General features: G+C 36.3%; 1 protein-coding gene across 1 annotated transcript in view; it reads left to right on the forward strand.

Annotated features, from left to right (window-relative positions):
• LOC138692258 (serine proteinase stubble-like) overlaps positions 1-18,382 on the forward strand; it is a 230,119-nt gene that overhangs the window by 203,425 nt on the left and 8,312 nt on the right. The window contains exon 5 of the mRNA XM_069815418.1: positions 12,776-13,155. Coding sequence (XP_069671519.1) covers positions 12,776-13,155 — 380 coding nt within the window. The remainder of the gene's footprint in view (positions 1-12,775; positions 13,156-18,382) is intronic.

The following is an 18,382-nucleotide window of genomic DNA, read 5'->3' on the forward strand; positions in this document are numbered from 1 at the left end:
AAAGATGGAGGATGCAGTCTCATACTGTACGCCACAACCAGGGACACGAGTCTAGATGAAGATTTGGTACACAGTGGAATCTTTGAGAGTTTCCGGTGTCATAGGATAGTAACCCCCATTATATTTAGCCCTAACCCTTCTATACTACATCTAACTGTCAAAAGCCGACATAAATACGATATCTATACCATGGCATACAAGATACAACTATTTTTAGGTTATTTTACGGTGCTTTATCAACATCTTAGGTTATTTAGCGTCTGAATGAGATGAAGGTGATAATGCCGGTGAAATGAGTCCGGGGTCCAGCACCGAAAGTTACTCAGCATTTGCTCATATTGGGTTGAGGGAAAACCCCGGGAAAAACCTCAACCAAGTAACTGCCCCAACCGGGAATCGAACCCGGGCGACCTGGGTTCGCGGCTACACACGCTAGCCGTTACTCCACATGTGTGAACTCAACGGGGGGTTTACGCCCCCCATCACCTCATTATACTTTCGCTGTAATCCTTCTACATTATGACTAAATCGTCAAGAAACATACATACTTGTGTGAGTGTTACAGTGATGCAGAAGAGGTGTAGCCTAAGATTAGTTCAAATGCGGCATATGTCAAAACCCAACGCACAAAATTTCCGAGCATCAGACTACCACGAAATTCAAAACTCAGCTGACGTTGCAAAGATTACGTTAAATTCACAAATCACAAATCACAAATCACAAATCACAAATCACAAATCACAAATCACAAATCACAAATCACAAATCACAAATCACAAATCACAAATCACAAATCACAAATCACAAATCACAAATCACAAATCACAAATCACAAATCACAAATCACAAATCACAAATCACAAATCACAAATCACAAATCACAAATCACAAATCACAAATCACAAATCACAAATCACAAATCACAAATCACAAATCACAAATCACAAATCACAAATCACAAATCACAAATCACAAATCACAAATCACAAATCACAAATCACAAATCACAAATCACAAATCACAAATCACAAATCACAAATCACAAATCACAAATCACAAATCACAAATCACAAATCACAAATCACAAATCACAAATCACAAATCACAAATCACAAATCACAAATCACAAATCACAAATCACAAATCACAAATCACAAATCACAAATCACAAATCACAAATCACAAATCACAAATCACAAATCACAAATCACAAATCACAAATCACAAATCACAAATCACAAATCACAAATCACAAATCACAAATCACAAATCACAAATCACAAATCACAAATCACAAATCACAAATCACAAATCACAAATCACAAATCACAAATCACAAATCACAAATCACAAATCACAAATCACAAATCACAAATCACAAATCACAAATCACAAATCACAAATCACAAATCACAAATCACAAATCACAAATCACAAATCACAAATCACAAATCACAAATCACAAATCACAAATCACAAATCACAAATCACAAATCACAAATCACAAATCACAAATCACAAATCACAAATCACAAATCACAAATCACAAATCACAAATCACAAATCACAAATCACAAATCACAAATCACAAATCACAAATCACAAATCACAAATCACAAATCACAAATCACAAATCACAAATCACAAATCACAAATCACAAATCACAAATCACAAATCACAAATCACAAATCACAAATCACAAATCACAAATCACAAATCACAAATCACAAATCACAAATCACAAATCACAAATCACAAATCACAAATCACACACACACACACACACACACACACACAGGTTAAAATGAACAACTATAGAACTCTACATGATATTTTTAAAATTCACCTTACTTTCAATACTAATAATCAAAAACACTAAACCTCTAAACCGAAAATCACGTTGGTAACATTGCTCAGTAAGTAAAAATTCAACCCGGCAAACGGCTTCTATGATATTAACATAAGTAATTCACAATACATTTCTGCAAGAAGTGACGTACGCAGAAGTTTATCGTGGGGGGGGGGGTTATTACAAAAAATGTTTACAATTTACATTATCGGTATTTTAAATTTTGTGTATGATTATTATTATTATTATTATTATTATTATTATTATTATTATTATTATTATTATTATTATTATTATTATTATTATTAGTATACTATGTTCTAATAGAACATATTCATGAAATGTTAAAATGTTAGGCTATGTTTTATTTTACGACGCTCGCAACTGCCGGCTCAACGTCGCCGGTGTGCCGAAATTTTGTCCCGCAAAAGTTCTTTTATGCCAGTAAATCTACTGGCATGAGCCTTTCGCATTTAAGCACACTTAAATGTTAAACGCCATCAACCTGGCCCGGGATCGAACCCGCAACCTCGGGCATAGAAGGCCAGCGCTATACTAACTGTGCCAACCAGGCCGACTATATTTATAAATAATTTGAATAGATTTGCAGAACATATTCATGATTATCCTTAGAAAATCTTTGAAACTTAATTTTTTACAGTCATCCAATTTTTAACAAATTTTTGTAACAAATTTTAACTTCTGTTTAATTTTGTATAACAATTTGTTTCCAATTTATAATTATTACTATGTTAAACGTCTCTAAAAATAATATGGTAAAAGCCTAAAGCAGTAAAATGAATGTCGCGCTTAAGCGGTAAGAAGAGGGAAATTGTTATGTGTGTTACGTTGGGAATACTGAATGTGGTATTTCACACTTACCGCGTATTGGTTCTGTGCGGAAAACAAGCAAATACGCACGATCTCGCACAAAAGTTACTGCATTTGTAATGCAAGTAACATTAAGGAAGCCGTGAAAAAATCAACAAGATTCCAGATGCCGATGTTATTACTGCAATATGTTGTATAAATAATATTGTTAAAATATTAAAATGAAAAATAAATCCTTACATAACCTTACCGTTTGTTTTAAGTTCGCATTTATAGACTGGGGGAAAAAAAAAGACAGACGTATATCACGGCCTGCTGGAATATAGTAAACACAGAAAACATTTTATAGCAACAATGTTGAAGATAGATATATTTGTTTTCCAAAGTTGCTGTCATTGAACAGAAACCAAGATGGAGATTTCATTGCAACTAATTAGAAATTCGTCTTTCAGGTATGTAATAAACGATCTTCGCACAAAATAATGTACGATACACGAGCGGTATGTTTGTTTTCATGTTCTCGAAAATTAAAAAAGCTCAACTACGTTTCGCTTTTTCAATCTTTTCCTCGAACATGAAAACGTCAACATACCGCTCTTGTAACGCATATTACTATTACAATACACTTGGTGTGAAAAGTAACTATTCAAAGATATGATGGCGAAGATAAATATAACTTTCGAGATAATCAAGTTTTATATTTTTATCGTCAGATTTTCAAACTGGCCTATTGTGCGGGTCATAGCGGTAGACATTTAAGCCCCTATGTGGGGTGAAATCACAGCGTCCTCTGAAAGAAAGAAGTCTCCAAAATAATTGCACAGTAGGCTATCCGATTTGTGTGTGAAGTATTTTTTCGTCACTTTCATAAAAATAGAATACAAAGCAATCGCTAATTTCTTCGGCTTTTCTATAGCACACAACACTGTAACTCTTAACTTAGGTTAGGTTAGGTTAGGTTAGATTCGCTCATAATTGTTACGCTGCAAAAAAAAATATATTTTTTCTTCTATTCAAGTTCATTTTGAAGTGTTCTACCTCTTTATTTCACACGTAAAATAATCATTTTTAGGTTATCTACACCGATCAATTCTTTCCAGTTTTTAGCTATTTTTCAATATACTTTCAAGTCAATTGTCGTCCTATACTAATTTTTCACATTCCAAATTACTTTTCCTCTGAAAATTAGACCATTCTTCAACTTTTTTTCGTCGAAAAACCTCCAGTATCGCGTGATATAGAAAATCCATGTCTTCTGTATGCAAATACGAGAGACCTAATAGACCTATAATAAGGTAGCCACTCACCTTTCATATATTTTTCATCTCTGTAAACTTTATCCAGACCAATATGTTCAATCTTGCGTCATCAGGTCTGTCCAAGATGAAATCTGCAGCCGAGGAATTGCACTTCTTCAACCCACACTGAATTGATAGTTTGATGGATGGATATTTTCAAGTCCACAACTATGTCTTTAGGCTGAGAATTTAAGTTGATCACAGTAATCAAACCTTCAGAGAAACTAGTGCTGAGGTATTTCCGGCGATTTTGTAAGTGGAAATGGTTGAATTTTATGGTGATGGATTTGAAAAGTTAAGGATGTTATAAGGAAATATTTGAAGCAAAGGAAATTGTTCGAAAATGTAGCAAATTACGTGTGAAATGAGAGTTGTGTGCTATTGGAAGTGCAAACGTTGTGGTTTCTAGTGAAGAAAAGAAACTTGGGGATATAAAACACACGATACAATGTAATGTGAACAACGAAAAACTTCTATTAATTCAATAATCACTTAAGCAAAACAAAATCCTAAACTAACCTAACCTAAACAAACCTGTCGTATATATAAGGCGTAACAAATACATAAACTAACCTAACCTGGCACAGATTCGTATATGAAAAGCATAACAAAAGTTTAAACTAAACTAACCTAACCTGTCCTGCTCTACGGGATTTATTTATGCTTCGCCATCGAATCCGGCCGTCCATATCAAGTAAATCACTTCCACGATTCGTCCCTTCTCCCGCAACTTCCACGCCTCGACTGACATTCGGCTTGATCGTAAGTGGATGTAAACAGGATCGCTCTGCGTCTGTCATTTGTTATTGACTCCTCTTGTTGACTCTGTAGTAAGTACTATTACCAACATAACTTCCCTTTTCTAATTTTCAATTGGATCATGACGTACCTACATAGTGGCGTAAAAACATTTCGAAGTGGTGCGATCGTATTTCACAAGGTCTTTTGAGAGCTGGATCCTTATACAGGGGCATCATTTTATTTTTACTAACATTTTTAATATTAACCTGGCTATATCTTTAGATCAAGATTGAGAACCGCAAACACCGTTTGCTACCTCCTTCCACGACTGGAGTTCGATGATACTGGCGTAAAATACAAACAAGTCACTTTACTAGGTATAGGAGGGAAGAAAAGTAGTTCATCCATTTACGTAAACTAGGAAATATCGCGCTTTTGACTTTGATAATTTTCATTAGGTTTTTGTTTAATCAAAATACAGTACAGTATTAACAATGAGTGTTTTTACTCACGAACTAAACTGTCCATGCGGACGTATTCATTATGCAGTGTATATTATACTGTCTACAGCACATTAGCGTACAATATAGAGAATGAAGTTAAATTGAAAAATAATCATAATATGGATATTTAAACACATTTTTGAAAATAGTGGCCGTTCATTTCGATACAGGCTTCAGTTCTTTTGTGCATATTATCGCACTATAGACTATTGTGCCTAAGTCCAATTACCAGTTTCGTCCTTCGTACTAGTAACTCATGTTGAAATAATTCTGTACCTACTCTATAAAAGAGTACCTTACGTACTGTAAATTCAATCTTCACTTCTGCCCAATCCGAAAAAATAAAATTACTCAGAAATGCTATCTACTGTCCGTTCAAGTGGTTTTGTCGCAGGGTCGTAGAAAGGGGGGGGATCACGTGCCAGTTAATTACGTAACGAGGCCCTTTTATTTAAGTTATTTTAAACACTTGTATATTATTACGTAGACGTCCAATTCCTAACAGAAATTAATGTTTTCAGAAAAGAGCTAAGAAAGCCCAGCTACTAGACTTAACAGAGGGGCGAACAGAAGCAGGTGGGGGAAACGTAGGCAAACGGACGACAGTACCTTTACGAAAATATGATTCAATATTGAAAGCTCTTTCGTCACTGGAAAACGCGAACATATTTCTTAAACGTACTATACTCACTAACTCAGTACTGCTTACGCGCCCTCGGCTCTGTGTCGTGAACGGTTGGAAGTTTACTAGTAGAAGGGGTGGGAGTGAAGTACATTAAAAAACTCAGGTACAATAAAAATTGAAGTAAAAATAAAATGATGTCCCTGTATTTATTCACACTGCAAATGGGTAAATACCCGGTGGCAGTGGTAACTAATTACACTCAATAATTACAATAATAATAAAATACAGTCATAATATTAATAATAAAATAATAGCAATATATAATAATATGAACAAGGAGCATCCTAAATTAAATGAATCACTTAATATAACATAATTAATTAAAGTAAATCTAATTTATATCTTAACTCTAAGTTAGAACTTAAAACCACGAGTACATATGATATATGTTCATACTTGCATAAGTTCCTTTCAGCACTACACTCATTTCGCTATCAATTCACTCACTGCACTGGAACTAAGACACATTTTACTGACACTATCCTGATTTCACTAACACTCCAAAAACATTTCTCTGTTCAAATACTTTGCACTACCACTGTAAACTATAAAGCTTCACCGACACAAACACACTTCACAGACACAACACACTTCTTCACTGATACAACACTTCAAATAACAAAACATAAATTACATCTTAATATTCCGCAGAATTGTACTTCCTATATTAATCTCAAATCGCTGGCCTAGACCCCATTACAAGCAATTTAGGACGTTCACTATAACTCACACCCGTTCACTATAAGTCTATTTTTCTGCCACTATAACTCTCAGAATTTACTTATAAACTCACTGCACTTTCACCACAACACACTGCACACCCAATATAAATCACTGAAGATTCACTATGTTTCTCTGCTTACTCACTATACTTGTAAACCCACAAAATAGTCTGCATAATGTATTACCGTCTATTAGTAAAGTGCTTAAGCCTATTTTTAAATACATTTTTGGTTATTGGTAAAACCTTTCAAAATGTCCACCATTAGAATCGCAGTATAGGCGTGCTCGTTTCTATCATGAACTTTTTGATTTTAGAAGAAGAGAGTTCAGAATCCCAGCACATGCACCCACAATTGATTGCCACAGTTGGTCTCGGGTGGGATGTCTTCCAGGATACACCTGACCCTTCAGATGACCGAATAACCAAAAATCACAAGGTGTGAGATCGGGTGATCTTATCGGTCACGGAATAGGTCCATTTCTATCAATCCATCGTCCTGGAAATTTTAAGTCCAAATGTTTGGGATAATGTAAAGCATACGAGTACATACAGATAGCAGCACATGAATTCAGTCGTGCGTCCCCAGAATAAGACTTATTTTATTGTGTTTATTTACGCTCCATGGTATTCGTACATCGCTTCAAGCTAGAATATGGAACATGTAAAAACAAAATCTTAATAGTACTATAAAGGAAAATATTTGGGGCTAAAAGAGATGAAGTCACAGGAAAATGGAGAAAGTTACACAACACAGAACTGCATGCGTTGTATTCTTCACCTGACATAATTAGGAACATTAAATCCAGACGTTTGAGGTGGGCAGGGCATGCAGCACGTATGGGCGAATCCAGAAATGCATATAGAGTATTAGTTGGGAGACGGAGGGAAAAAGACCTTTGGGAAAGCCGAGACGTAGATGGGAGGATAATATTAAAATGGATTTGAGGGAGGTGGGATATGATGATAGAGACTGGATTAATCTTGCACAGGATAGGGACTGATGGCGGGCTTATGTGAGGGCGGCAATGAACCTCCGGGTTCCTTAAAAGCCAGTAAGTATGTGCTATAAGTCTTAATTATAGTCACAATCTAGTTGAAATACAGGGTGGTTCACGAGGATTTACCGTTACTTACGGAGCTTATTTCCGAAGACATTCTGAGCAAAATATGTCATATACACAGAAGAGTACACGGTAAAAACGAACAATGTCACATTTCCATTAAGGGTGAGATAATGATCTATTTCAGTATATTGCAGCAAAATTTATTGGTGTTTCTACTTGAAATGAAGGAAATGATGAGTGTTTCCGTGGTTTTAATTCTCCTTTACCAATTTTGGTAAAAAAACACTAAAGTTTGTAGTAATACAGTGAAATAGATAACGACGTCACCCTTAAAGGAATTGTGACATTGTTCATTTTTCCCGTGTACTCTTCGTGTTCCAATCTCAGTATTTTGAGAGTTATACTAGTTTGAAATTGTTAGTAAAATATCTTTTGTCTTCAGTTTTAAGGGTAAAAAAATTTTACAGATGGAGAATGAACTATTCAGAAGTGTCTATTTCTTTAATTGGCTAGTGTTCGGATGCTAAAAATGTGTTGTTAGTTGCTTTGTACGGATTTTGTTTTTCAATTTTTAACTAAAAATGACATCATCTTTACGCACTTACTATCGCAAAAATTGTTACAAATCATACGACTTTAGGAACTTGATTCTTTACAGTTTAATGATGCAACCTAATGTACATTCTTAAAGAATTTACAAGAGTGGCGTGATTTGTAACAATTGTTGTGATAAATGCGTAAGAAAACGTAATCCTCTTTCTTCTCCTTTCGTTGCTTACGTTTCTTCTTTGAGGTTACTTCTGCACCTAAAGATGACTCCATAACTAATACAACAAATCGCGTAGGTACCAAAGTATTTTTCTCTGAGGTGACTTTTGCCGCGTAGTTCGTAAAAAGCAGTACTGCCAATTTACTACAGTTTAAAAATGTATGGATAAATGTTTCAAATGATACGAATGGGATATTTGTAAATACTACCATCGTCCTGACTGGACAGTGACTATTAATATTTGAGGAGAAAAATCCATAATATTCTGTAGGACATATTAATAAATCCATAATATGGACAATGACTGTTTTCACAAAATTCTTTGGACTATTGTGGTTTTATGAAAACCACTGGAAATTTCACTCCTTTAACACAGATCTATGGTGTTTCTTTCCCCTAACAACTGGTCGCTGCAATATGCTCACCATATATGCTTAAAACCTCAAATTTGCCTTTTTTGGACCATGATTCTTTAAGGAAAAAAACTTCAATTCTAGAGGGTGATTCACGAGAATTTACCGTCCCTTAAAGAGCTTATTTCCGAAGACATTCTGAGCAAAAATGTCTTGTCCTGATCTCAATATTTTCAGAATTACACTAATTTGAAGTTGTTTCTAAAATATAATTATTCTTGAGTTTTAAGGATAAAAGAATCTTACTTACTTACTGACTTATAAGGAAGCCGGAGGTTCATTGTCGTCCTCACATAAGCCCGCCATCGGTCCCTATCCTGAGCAAGATTAATCCAGTCCCTATCATCATATCCCACCTCCCTCAAATCCATTTTAATATTATCTTCCCATCTACGTCTCGGCCTTCCCAAAGGTCTTTTCCCCTCTGGCCTCCCAACTAACACTCTATATGCATTTCTGGATTCGCCCATACGTGCTACATGCCCAGCCCATCTCAAACGTCTGGATTTAACTGCGTTGTGTAACTTTCTCCATTCTCCTGTAACTTCATCCCTCTTAGACCCAAATATTTTCCTAAGAACCTTATTCTCAAAAACCCTCAATCTCTGTTCCTCTCTCAAAGTGAGAGTCCAAGTTTCACAGCCATACAGAACAACCGGTAATATAACTGTTTTATAAATTCTAACTTTCAGATATTTTGACAGCAGACTAGATGACAAAAGCTTCTCAACCGAATAATAACAGGCATTTCCCATATTTATTCTGTGTTTAATTTCCTCCCGAGTGTCATTTACATTTGTTACTGTTGCTCCAAGATATTTGAATTTTTCCACCTCTTCAAAGGATAAATCTCCAACTTTTATAGTTCCATTTCGTACAATATTCTGATCACGAGACATAGTCTATACTTAGTCCTTTCGAGATTTACTTCCAACCCTATCTCTTTACTTGCTTCAAGTAGAATTTCCGCGTTTTCCCTAATCGTATGTGGATTTTCTCCTAACATATTCACGTCATCTGCATAGAGAAGAAGCTGATGTAACCCGTTCAATTCCAAACCCTTTCGTAACAAGCTGTTTTTTTACGGTGATGGGTTGTTAGCCCTTCGCCCAACCCCCAAGCTGGAGGACCACCCCTCATCGGCTGTCCACGACTGCTTATTCAAAGAATATTACAGATAAAAAATGAATTGTTAATGCTAATTCAATGATTTGACTTTCTAATAAAAATCGATTAATATATTTGTTGAAAACTATTGCGATTATTATATATGATACAACTAATAAAATTATAATAATTATTAGGGCATGGTCATGAAAATAAATTAATTGTCCTATAATCAGAATACTAGCTAAAGATGCGTTGTGAATTACATACTTGCATCGTACACATTTTTTTTTTTTTTTCGATTTTAACTTGGCAAAGCTTCATTTCTCACACTAATTTATTAAATCTTGTCGGACCGTAAAGAAAACAACTATCGCAATGTCCATATTTTTATATGTTGTACAACAGTGGTCGTCAGCATTCGCTGAAATGTGCAATAGGTACGCGGTGCCGTCCCCTGTGCACCGTCGTGCAACAGGGAGAGATAGAGAGCATACCCGCTAGCAGCTACGAGAGCACTATAGTGCACTGCGTTTTCCGCGGGTAAGAGAGGCTAGCCCCAGCGTGCTCTGTGCTGACGACTCCTGTTATACAATATTATAGTATTGTGAAATTTTGATTTTCCTACCATTTTTTTCCTATTGTTCTATTAAAATTATACAGGGACATCATTTTATTTTTACTTCAACTTTTATTGTACCTGAGTTTCTGAATGTACTTCACTCCCACCCCTTCTACTAACGAAGTTCCAACCCAACTGTCCTCCACACAGAACCAAGGCCGCAGTACTGAGTTAGTGATTATAGTACGTTTCAGAAATAAGTTCGCGTTTTCCAGTGACGAAAACTTCCAATATTGAATCATATTTTCGCACAGGTATTGTCTTCCGTTTGCCTACGTCGCATCCCGATTTCCCCACCTGTTTCTGCTCGCTCCACTGTAAAGACTAGTGGCTGGGCTTTCTTAGATCTTTTCTGAAAACCTTAATTTCTGTTAGGAATTAATTGGACGTCTACGTAATATTACGCAACTGTTTAAAATAACTTAAATAAAAGGGCCTCGTTAAGTAATTAACTATCACCTGATTCCCCCCTTTCTACGATCCTGCGACATAACCACTTGGACGGACAGTAGATAGCATGTCTGAGTAATTTTATCTGTGCGGGTCGGGCAGAAGTGAAGACTGAATTTACAGTACGTAAGGTACTCTTTTATAGAGTAGAAGTGAAGACTGAATTTACAGTACGTAAGGTACTCTTTTATAGAGTAGAAGTGAAGACTGAATTTACAGTACGTAAGGTACTCTTTTATAGAGTAGAAGTGAAGACTGAATTTACAGCACGTAAGGTACTCTTTTATAGAGTAGAAGTGAAGACTGAATTTACAGTACGTAAGGTACTCTTTTATAGAGTAGAAGTGAAGACTGAATTTACAGTACGTAAGGTACTCTTTTATAGAGTAGAAGTGAAGACTGAATTTACAGTACGTAAGGTACTCTTTTATAGAGTAGAAGTGAAGACTGAATTTACAGTACGTAAGGTACTCTTTTATAGAGTAGAAGTGAAGACTGAATTTACAGTACGTAAGGTACTCTTTTATAGAGTAGAAGTGAAGACTGAATTTACAGTACGTAAGGTAATCTTTTATAGAGTAGATACAGAATTATTTCAACATGAGTTACTAAGTATGAAGGACGAAACTGGTAATTGGAATTACGTACAATAGTCTATAGTGCGATAATAGGAACAAAAGAACTGAAGCCTGTATCGAAATTAACGGCCACCATTTTCAGAAATGTGTTTAAATATCCATATTATGATTATTTTTCATTTTAACATCTTTCTCTATATCGTACGCTAATGTGCTGTAGACAGTATAATATACTCTGCATAATGAATACGTTCGCACGGATAACTCAGTTCCTGAGTAAAAACACTCATTGTTAATACTGTACTGTATTTTGATTAAACAAAACCTAATGAAAATTATCACACTCAAAATCGCGATATTTCCTACTTTACGTAAATGGATGAACTACTTTTCTTCCCTCCTGTACCTAGTAAAGTGATTTGTTTGTATTTTACGTCAGTATCATCGAACTCCAATCGTGGAAGGGGGTAGCAAGCGGTGTTTCCGGGTCTCAATCATTAATCCAAAGGTATAGCCAGGTTAATATTAAAAATGTTAGTAAAATAAAATGATGTCCCTGTAGCATATAGCCTATTAACCTGTTGTATTCTATAGGATACATTGTCAATTTAAGGGTTAACTACAAAATTACATTTTCTTACGCATTTATCACAACAATTGTTACAAATCACTCCACTTTGGTAAATTCTTGAAGACTGTACATTAGGATGCATAATTAAACTGTAAAGAATCAAGTTCCTAAAGTCATATGATTTGTAACAATTTTTGTGATAAGTGCGTTAGAATATTGTATAATTGTTAGTTAACAATTAAAAAAAATAGAATCATAGAATCTGTATAAAGCAATTCACAACACATTTTTTGCTTCAGAACACTAGCCAATTAAAGAAATGATACTTCTGAATAGTTCATTCTCTATTTGTACTATTTTTTTACCCGTAAAGTAAAGAAAAAAATGTATTTTACTAACAGCTTCAAATTAATGTAACTCTGAAAATATTGCAATTAGGGTAAATGTTTATATGGCATTTTTTTCTCAGAATGACTTCGAAAATAAGCTCCGTAAGTGACGGTAAATCATATGAATCACCCTGTATATCTATGTACGTGTGGATGTCATGGACTGTATTTCTGTCGCAGCTTTGCCATGCAGACAGCTGGCAGCGCCATCATGAGCTCGTGGACCCCTGCCCACACGGCGCCCAACGCCATCTGGCAGGCCACCACGGAACCAGGGTTCGTAACCAGACCGCGCCCTCCCGAGTACCATCGACCGCGCCCTACACGGCGCCCCACCACCACCACGAGTACCACGAGCACCACGACTACCACGACAACGACCACCACTACCACCACCACCACTACCACTACTACCCCACCCCCCACTACCACAACCACGACTACTACGACCACCACGACCACCCCCGCCCCTACAACTGCCGGCCTCCCGCCGACAACGACTCTCGTATCGGAGGCGGCCATCGGATCTCTCTCCGCGGCCAGCAGCGACAAATCTGTTCGTGAGTATTGATCATGCTGTGTTATTTTATCCTGTTTACAGAGTGAACGTCATATAACCACAGTCTACTATATACAGTCGCGAAGCTCAATATGTAGTAAAAATGCAAACATGGGTAGTTGCCCACCACTAGGATCGCTACTATAGCCTCATCATCACAAATCTCTCCTAGCAGATGGCGAAATATGTTACACTCTCGTTGTCGTGTTCTTTTGGAAAAATTAACACCTTCCTTCCATTATTGAAATATTAAATGGATAAAGTTCATTTATTATTTTAATGAAGTATATTAAATTCCACCATAAACTCGAAGATACCTGCAAGAAATAGGTTAATATTATTTTTGTTTGTGCAAAACGAACTGAAATTTACTATAATCGCTTCACTCATTCAAGATTATAGCGATAATGAACTATGAAACCAATAAATATTAATTTGCATTTCTCTTTACAGCAATAATATAATAACAATAATAATGGAAATATGAATTAATGGGAGTAACTTACGTGTACCGGTACTTGTAGTGTAGGCTTACGTAGTTAACAAAGTGGGATGAGGTTAAGCAATAATAATCACACCAGAATTGGAAATAAAACGTGATCAATAAATTTTATTGTAACAGACTTACTTTTTCTACGTCTCTAGTAAAGTAACAAATAAAAATAACAACAAAATTAACAGCTATAATTAAAAACATATCCTTTGAAAAAAAAAAGTAGGCCAAAGTTGTCTGAAAATGTACAATTATTCAAGGACAGCTGATACAGACGTAGAATTAGCGCAACGCTTTTGTTTCTCAGCTGCAGGTAATAACAGAACAGGTTTATTTGATACATCAAATAAAGTTGAACTGCATTCCAGATTAATTAATTTTTGTTTTCATTCATAAATTGTGTGTTTTCGAAATGAAGAGAGCAAAACTTTATGTTATTATACAGATATGCTTCATTCTTTGTCTTTAGATCTTCCCTCCTGCTGTTTATTAACCACTTTTTGCATCTAGAAGTAAAATAAGAAATAGATGTTAGGATTTTTCTTCACGAGCATCAATGCGAAATACGCAACGACCTAGCACTCGATGGAAATACGACTCAGTCCACTCTAAATCCAAAGTCGACCGTGGACAGTCTATTGTTTCTAGTTGCTAACCGCTTGGAGCGCTTTATCGTGAGATTTGCAAAAAATCACCTCAAGCTTCGCGACTGTATATAGTAGACTGTGATATAACTGTGAAGATTGAAGAGGGTAATAGAAGATATTAAAATGAATAAAAAATAATAATTACGCGTTTTATAATTAAATGCGTGGTTATTTAGAAAATTAGGTTGAAAATCTGCGTAGTTTGGCAACAGAGCATTGTCGGCTCATTAGCGAACATAAAAACGGATCTGAATAATAGTGTTCCGTCCCTTAGTCACTACAGTAGCATTACCAGACTTCCTAATGGCAAGAAATAACGATATGTGTTAATCTTTTTATTTATTTGAATCGTACGTATAATACTTAGGCATACTTACTTACTTACTTACTTATTGGCTTTTAAGGAACCCAGAGGTTCATTGCCGCCCTCACATAAGCCCGCCATTGATCCCTATCCTGAGCAAGATTAATCCAGTCTCTATCATCATATCCCACCTCCCTCAAATCTATTTTAATATTATCTTCCCATCTACGTCTCTGCCTTTCCAAAGTTCTTTTTCCCGCCGGCCTCCCAACTAACACTCTATATGCATTTCTGTATTCGCCCATACGTGCTACATGCCCTGCCCATCTCAAGCGTCTGGATTTAATGTTCCTAATTATGTCAGGTGAAGAATACAATGCGTGCAGCTCTGCGTTGTGTAACTTTCTCCATTCTCCTGTAACTTCTTAGCCACAAATATTTTCCTAAGAACCTTATTCTCAAACACCCTTAATCTCTCTTCCTCTTTCAAATTTAGAGTCCAAGTTTCACAACCATACAGAACAACCGGTAATATAACTGTTTTATAAATTCTAACTTTCAGATTTTTTGATAGCAGACTAGATGACAAAAGCTTCTCAACCGAATAACAACAGGCATATCCCATATTTATTCTGCGTTTAATTTCCTCCTGAGTGTCATTTATATTTGTTACTGTTGCTGCAAGATATTTGAATTTTTCCACCTCTTCGAAGGAAAATCTCCAATTTTTATATTTTCATTTCGTACAATATTCTGGTCACGAGACATAATCATATACTTAGTCGTTTCGGGATTTACTTCTAACCCTATCGCCTTACTTGCTTCAAGTAGAATTTCCGTGTTTTCCCTAATCGTTTGTGGATTTTCTCCTAACATATTCACGTCATCCGCATAGACAAGAAGCTGATGTAACCCTTTCAATTCCAAACCCTCTGTGTTATCCTGAACTTTCCTAATGGCATATTCTAGAGCCAAATTAAAAAGTAGAGGTGACGTAGCGAGTAAAAGTGTGTTAGGGGAAAAATATTTTTTTTTGTGCGAGTAAAGTATTTGTTTGGGTCTAATACGGTGTTATGGTTAGGAGTTCAGGACTATCAGTCTAATATCGCACTCGACGAAGATTCTCTTGCGAATACTGAATCGAATTGGACTGCTACGAACAATCGGCTAAAGATACCTAGAGAAGGATAAAGAATTGTATGTAGTACTTGTGGATCTAGGAAACGGCGTTTGACAGAGTGAATTGGAATAAACTGATGGGGATCCTAAAGAAAATTGACGTGGATTGAAAAGGGAGAAGACTGTTCAGTAATCTTTATATGAAACAACGAGTGAAAGTCACGTTAGGAGAAGAAATGTCAGAAGGAAGTGAAATTAGGAGAGGAGTACGACAAGGATGTCCTTTATCACCTAACCTGTTCAACATCTACTTGAAGGATTTAGTGAAGAACTGTTTTCAGAACATGGGAGGAGTGATAGTAGGAGGAATAAGAATAAAGTGTGTAAGATTTGCTGAAGATATGGTGTTATTAGCAGAAGAGGATATGATACTAAAGGATATGCTACTGAAGCTAAATGACAGCTGTGAGCAGTATGGGATGAAGATAAATGCCAACAATACGAAGACCATGGTCGCAGGAAGAAAAGTAAAGAAGGTAAACTTGCGAATTCTAAATGAGGCAGTAGAGCAAGTGGACAGCTTCAAATATTTGGGGTGTACTATAAGCAGTAACATGAGTTGCTGCCAGGAAGTCAAAAGGAGGATAGCAATGGCCAAGGAAGCTTTTAATAGAAAAAGGAGCATCTTCTGCGGACCTCTGGAAAAAGAACTAAGGAAGAGATTAGTAAAGTGCTTTGTATGGAGTGTGGCATTGTATGGGGCAGAAACATGGACATTACGACGAAGTGAAGAGAAGCGACTAGAAGCATTTGAAATGTGGATATGGAGAAGAATGGAACGTGTGACGTGGACAGACAGAATAAGAAATGAAGCTGTGTTGAAAAGAGTGGGTGAAGAAAGAATGATGCTGAAACTGATCAGGAAGAGAAAAAGGAATTGGTTGGGTCACTGGCTGAGAAGAAACTGCCTACTGAAGGATGCAGTGGAAGGGATGGTGAACGGGAGAAGAGTTCGGGGCAGAAGAAGATATCAGGTGATAGACGACATTAAGATATGAGGATCATATGAGGAGGCAAAGAGGAAGACAAAAAGAGGAAAGACTGGAGAATGCAGTGAAAGACCTCTTCTTGGGCAGAACACAAAATGAATAAATGGTGTTAGAATATTTTATTGTACTGTATCCAAGGATCCCGGTAAAATCAGCAGAGTTATATTACTTCCACGATAAACCTGAAATGGAATGTAATTTTGTGAGTGGGGGCATTATGATCCAGCACTACGACCTTTCAAGATCTATTTCGCTAACTCTCAAGCTAGGCACATTCCCAAACCCACACCGGCTGACTATACTAAGGTTTGCTGCGTACTCAGGTTTCGAGTAGATAAACCCCCATTGTTCCTATGCCAGCCCCCTCCGTGCGTCGTCAGCCGGTGTTCGGGGAATGCTGTGGAATTATTACGAAATGATGTACATATGCCTACATGGGAAAATGGGAGAATTCCGCTGTATAAACTTACGTAAATGCATAATGTATGATTTTTCTCTTCAGTTAGGCATGGTACACAGGCGTTCATTAGAAATGCAAAAAGAAAAATGTTATATTATTTTTCGAAACAGGAAACATGTCGAGGCCAAAATTAATTAATTCAGAAAAATTATCCGAAATGTGATTGGATTATATTCCAACTTCATTTTAATCATTATATTTCTTTCTTTTTTATATTTCATTTCATAACAATAAATAGATTTGTAATTTTATTATTATCATCACGTCAATATATTAAAATTACGCAAATAAAAGCTGAGATATCACACACGAACACATCCCCACTACTACCCACACATTTCCCTTCCCTCACAATGACTTTAAGAAACAAGACACTGGAGTTAGTCAGGAGCTTGGTTGGGAGATGATTGCACATCCCCCATATTCTCCTAATATCGCGCCCACAGATTTCCACCTTTTCCGTTCTCTATCGAGAAATCTTCTAGGGAACTACTTTGATAACGAAGATGCTTTACAAACTTGGCTTGACGACTTCTTTAACTCCAAACCAGCAGATTTCTTCAGACGCGGAATCGGAGGACTGTCCCAGCGTGGGCAGAGAGTCATAGATAATATAGGAGAATATATTACTGATCAATTTCTATCTTATATTAATCTTAAATAAAAACTTTTGTCACAGCGGAAAAACGCTGCGAACTTTGGCATCAATGCAGTATAATTAGGTATGCAATAATCACTGTGAAAGACTGCCAGCACAGTCTACTATATACAGTCACGAAGCTTGAGTTTTGAGGGTGCTAGAAACAATAGACTGTGACGGTTCTATTTTGCATTGCCTGTAATGAGACGATATTAGCGATCCTAGTGGTGAGCAACTATCTAATGTTTGCATATTTACTATATATTGAGCTTCGCGACTGTATATACTAGACCACAGTTTAGTATATACAGTTGCGAAGCTCAATACTTACTAAATATGCAAACATAGACAGTTGAATACGCATCCATAGATAGTTGCTAGCCACCAGGATCGCTAATATCGCCTCATCACAGACTCTTTCCCTAGCAGACGATAAAATGTATTGTACTTTTGATATCGTGTTCTTTTGAAAAATTAACACCTTCCTTCCACTATTGAAATACGAAATACATAAGG

The sequence above is a fragment of the Periplaneta americana genome, chromosome 16 (genome assembly GCF_040183065.1).
Source record: "Periplaneta americana isolate PAMFEO1 chromosome 16, P.americana_PAMFEO1_priV1, whole genome shotgun sequence".
NCBI lineage: Eukaryota > Metazoa > Arthropoda > Insecta > Blattodea > Blattidae > Periplaneta > Periplaneta americana.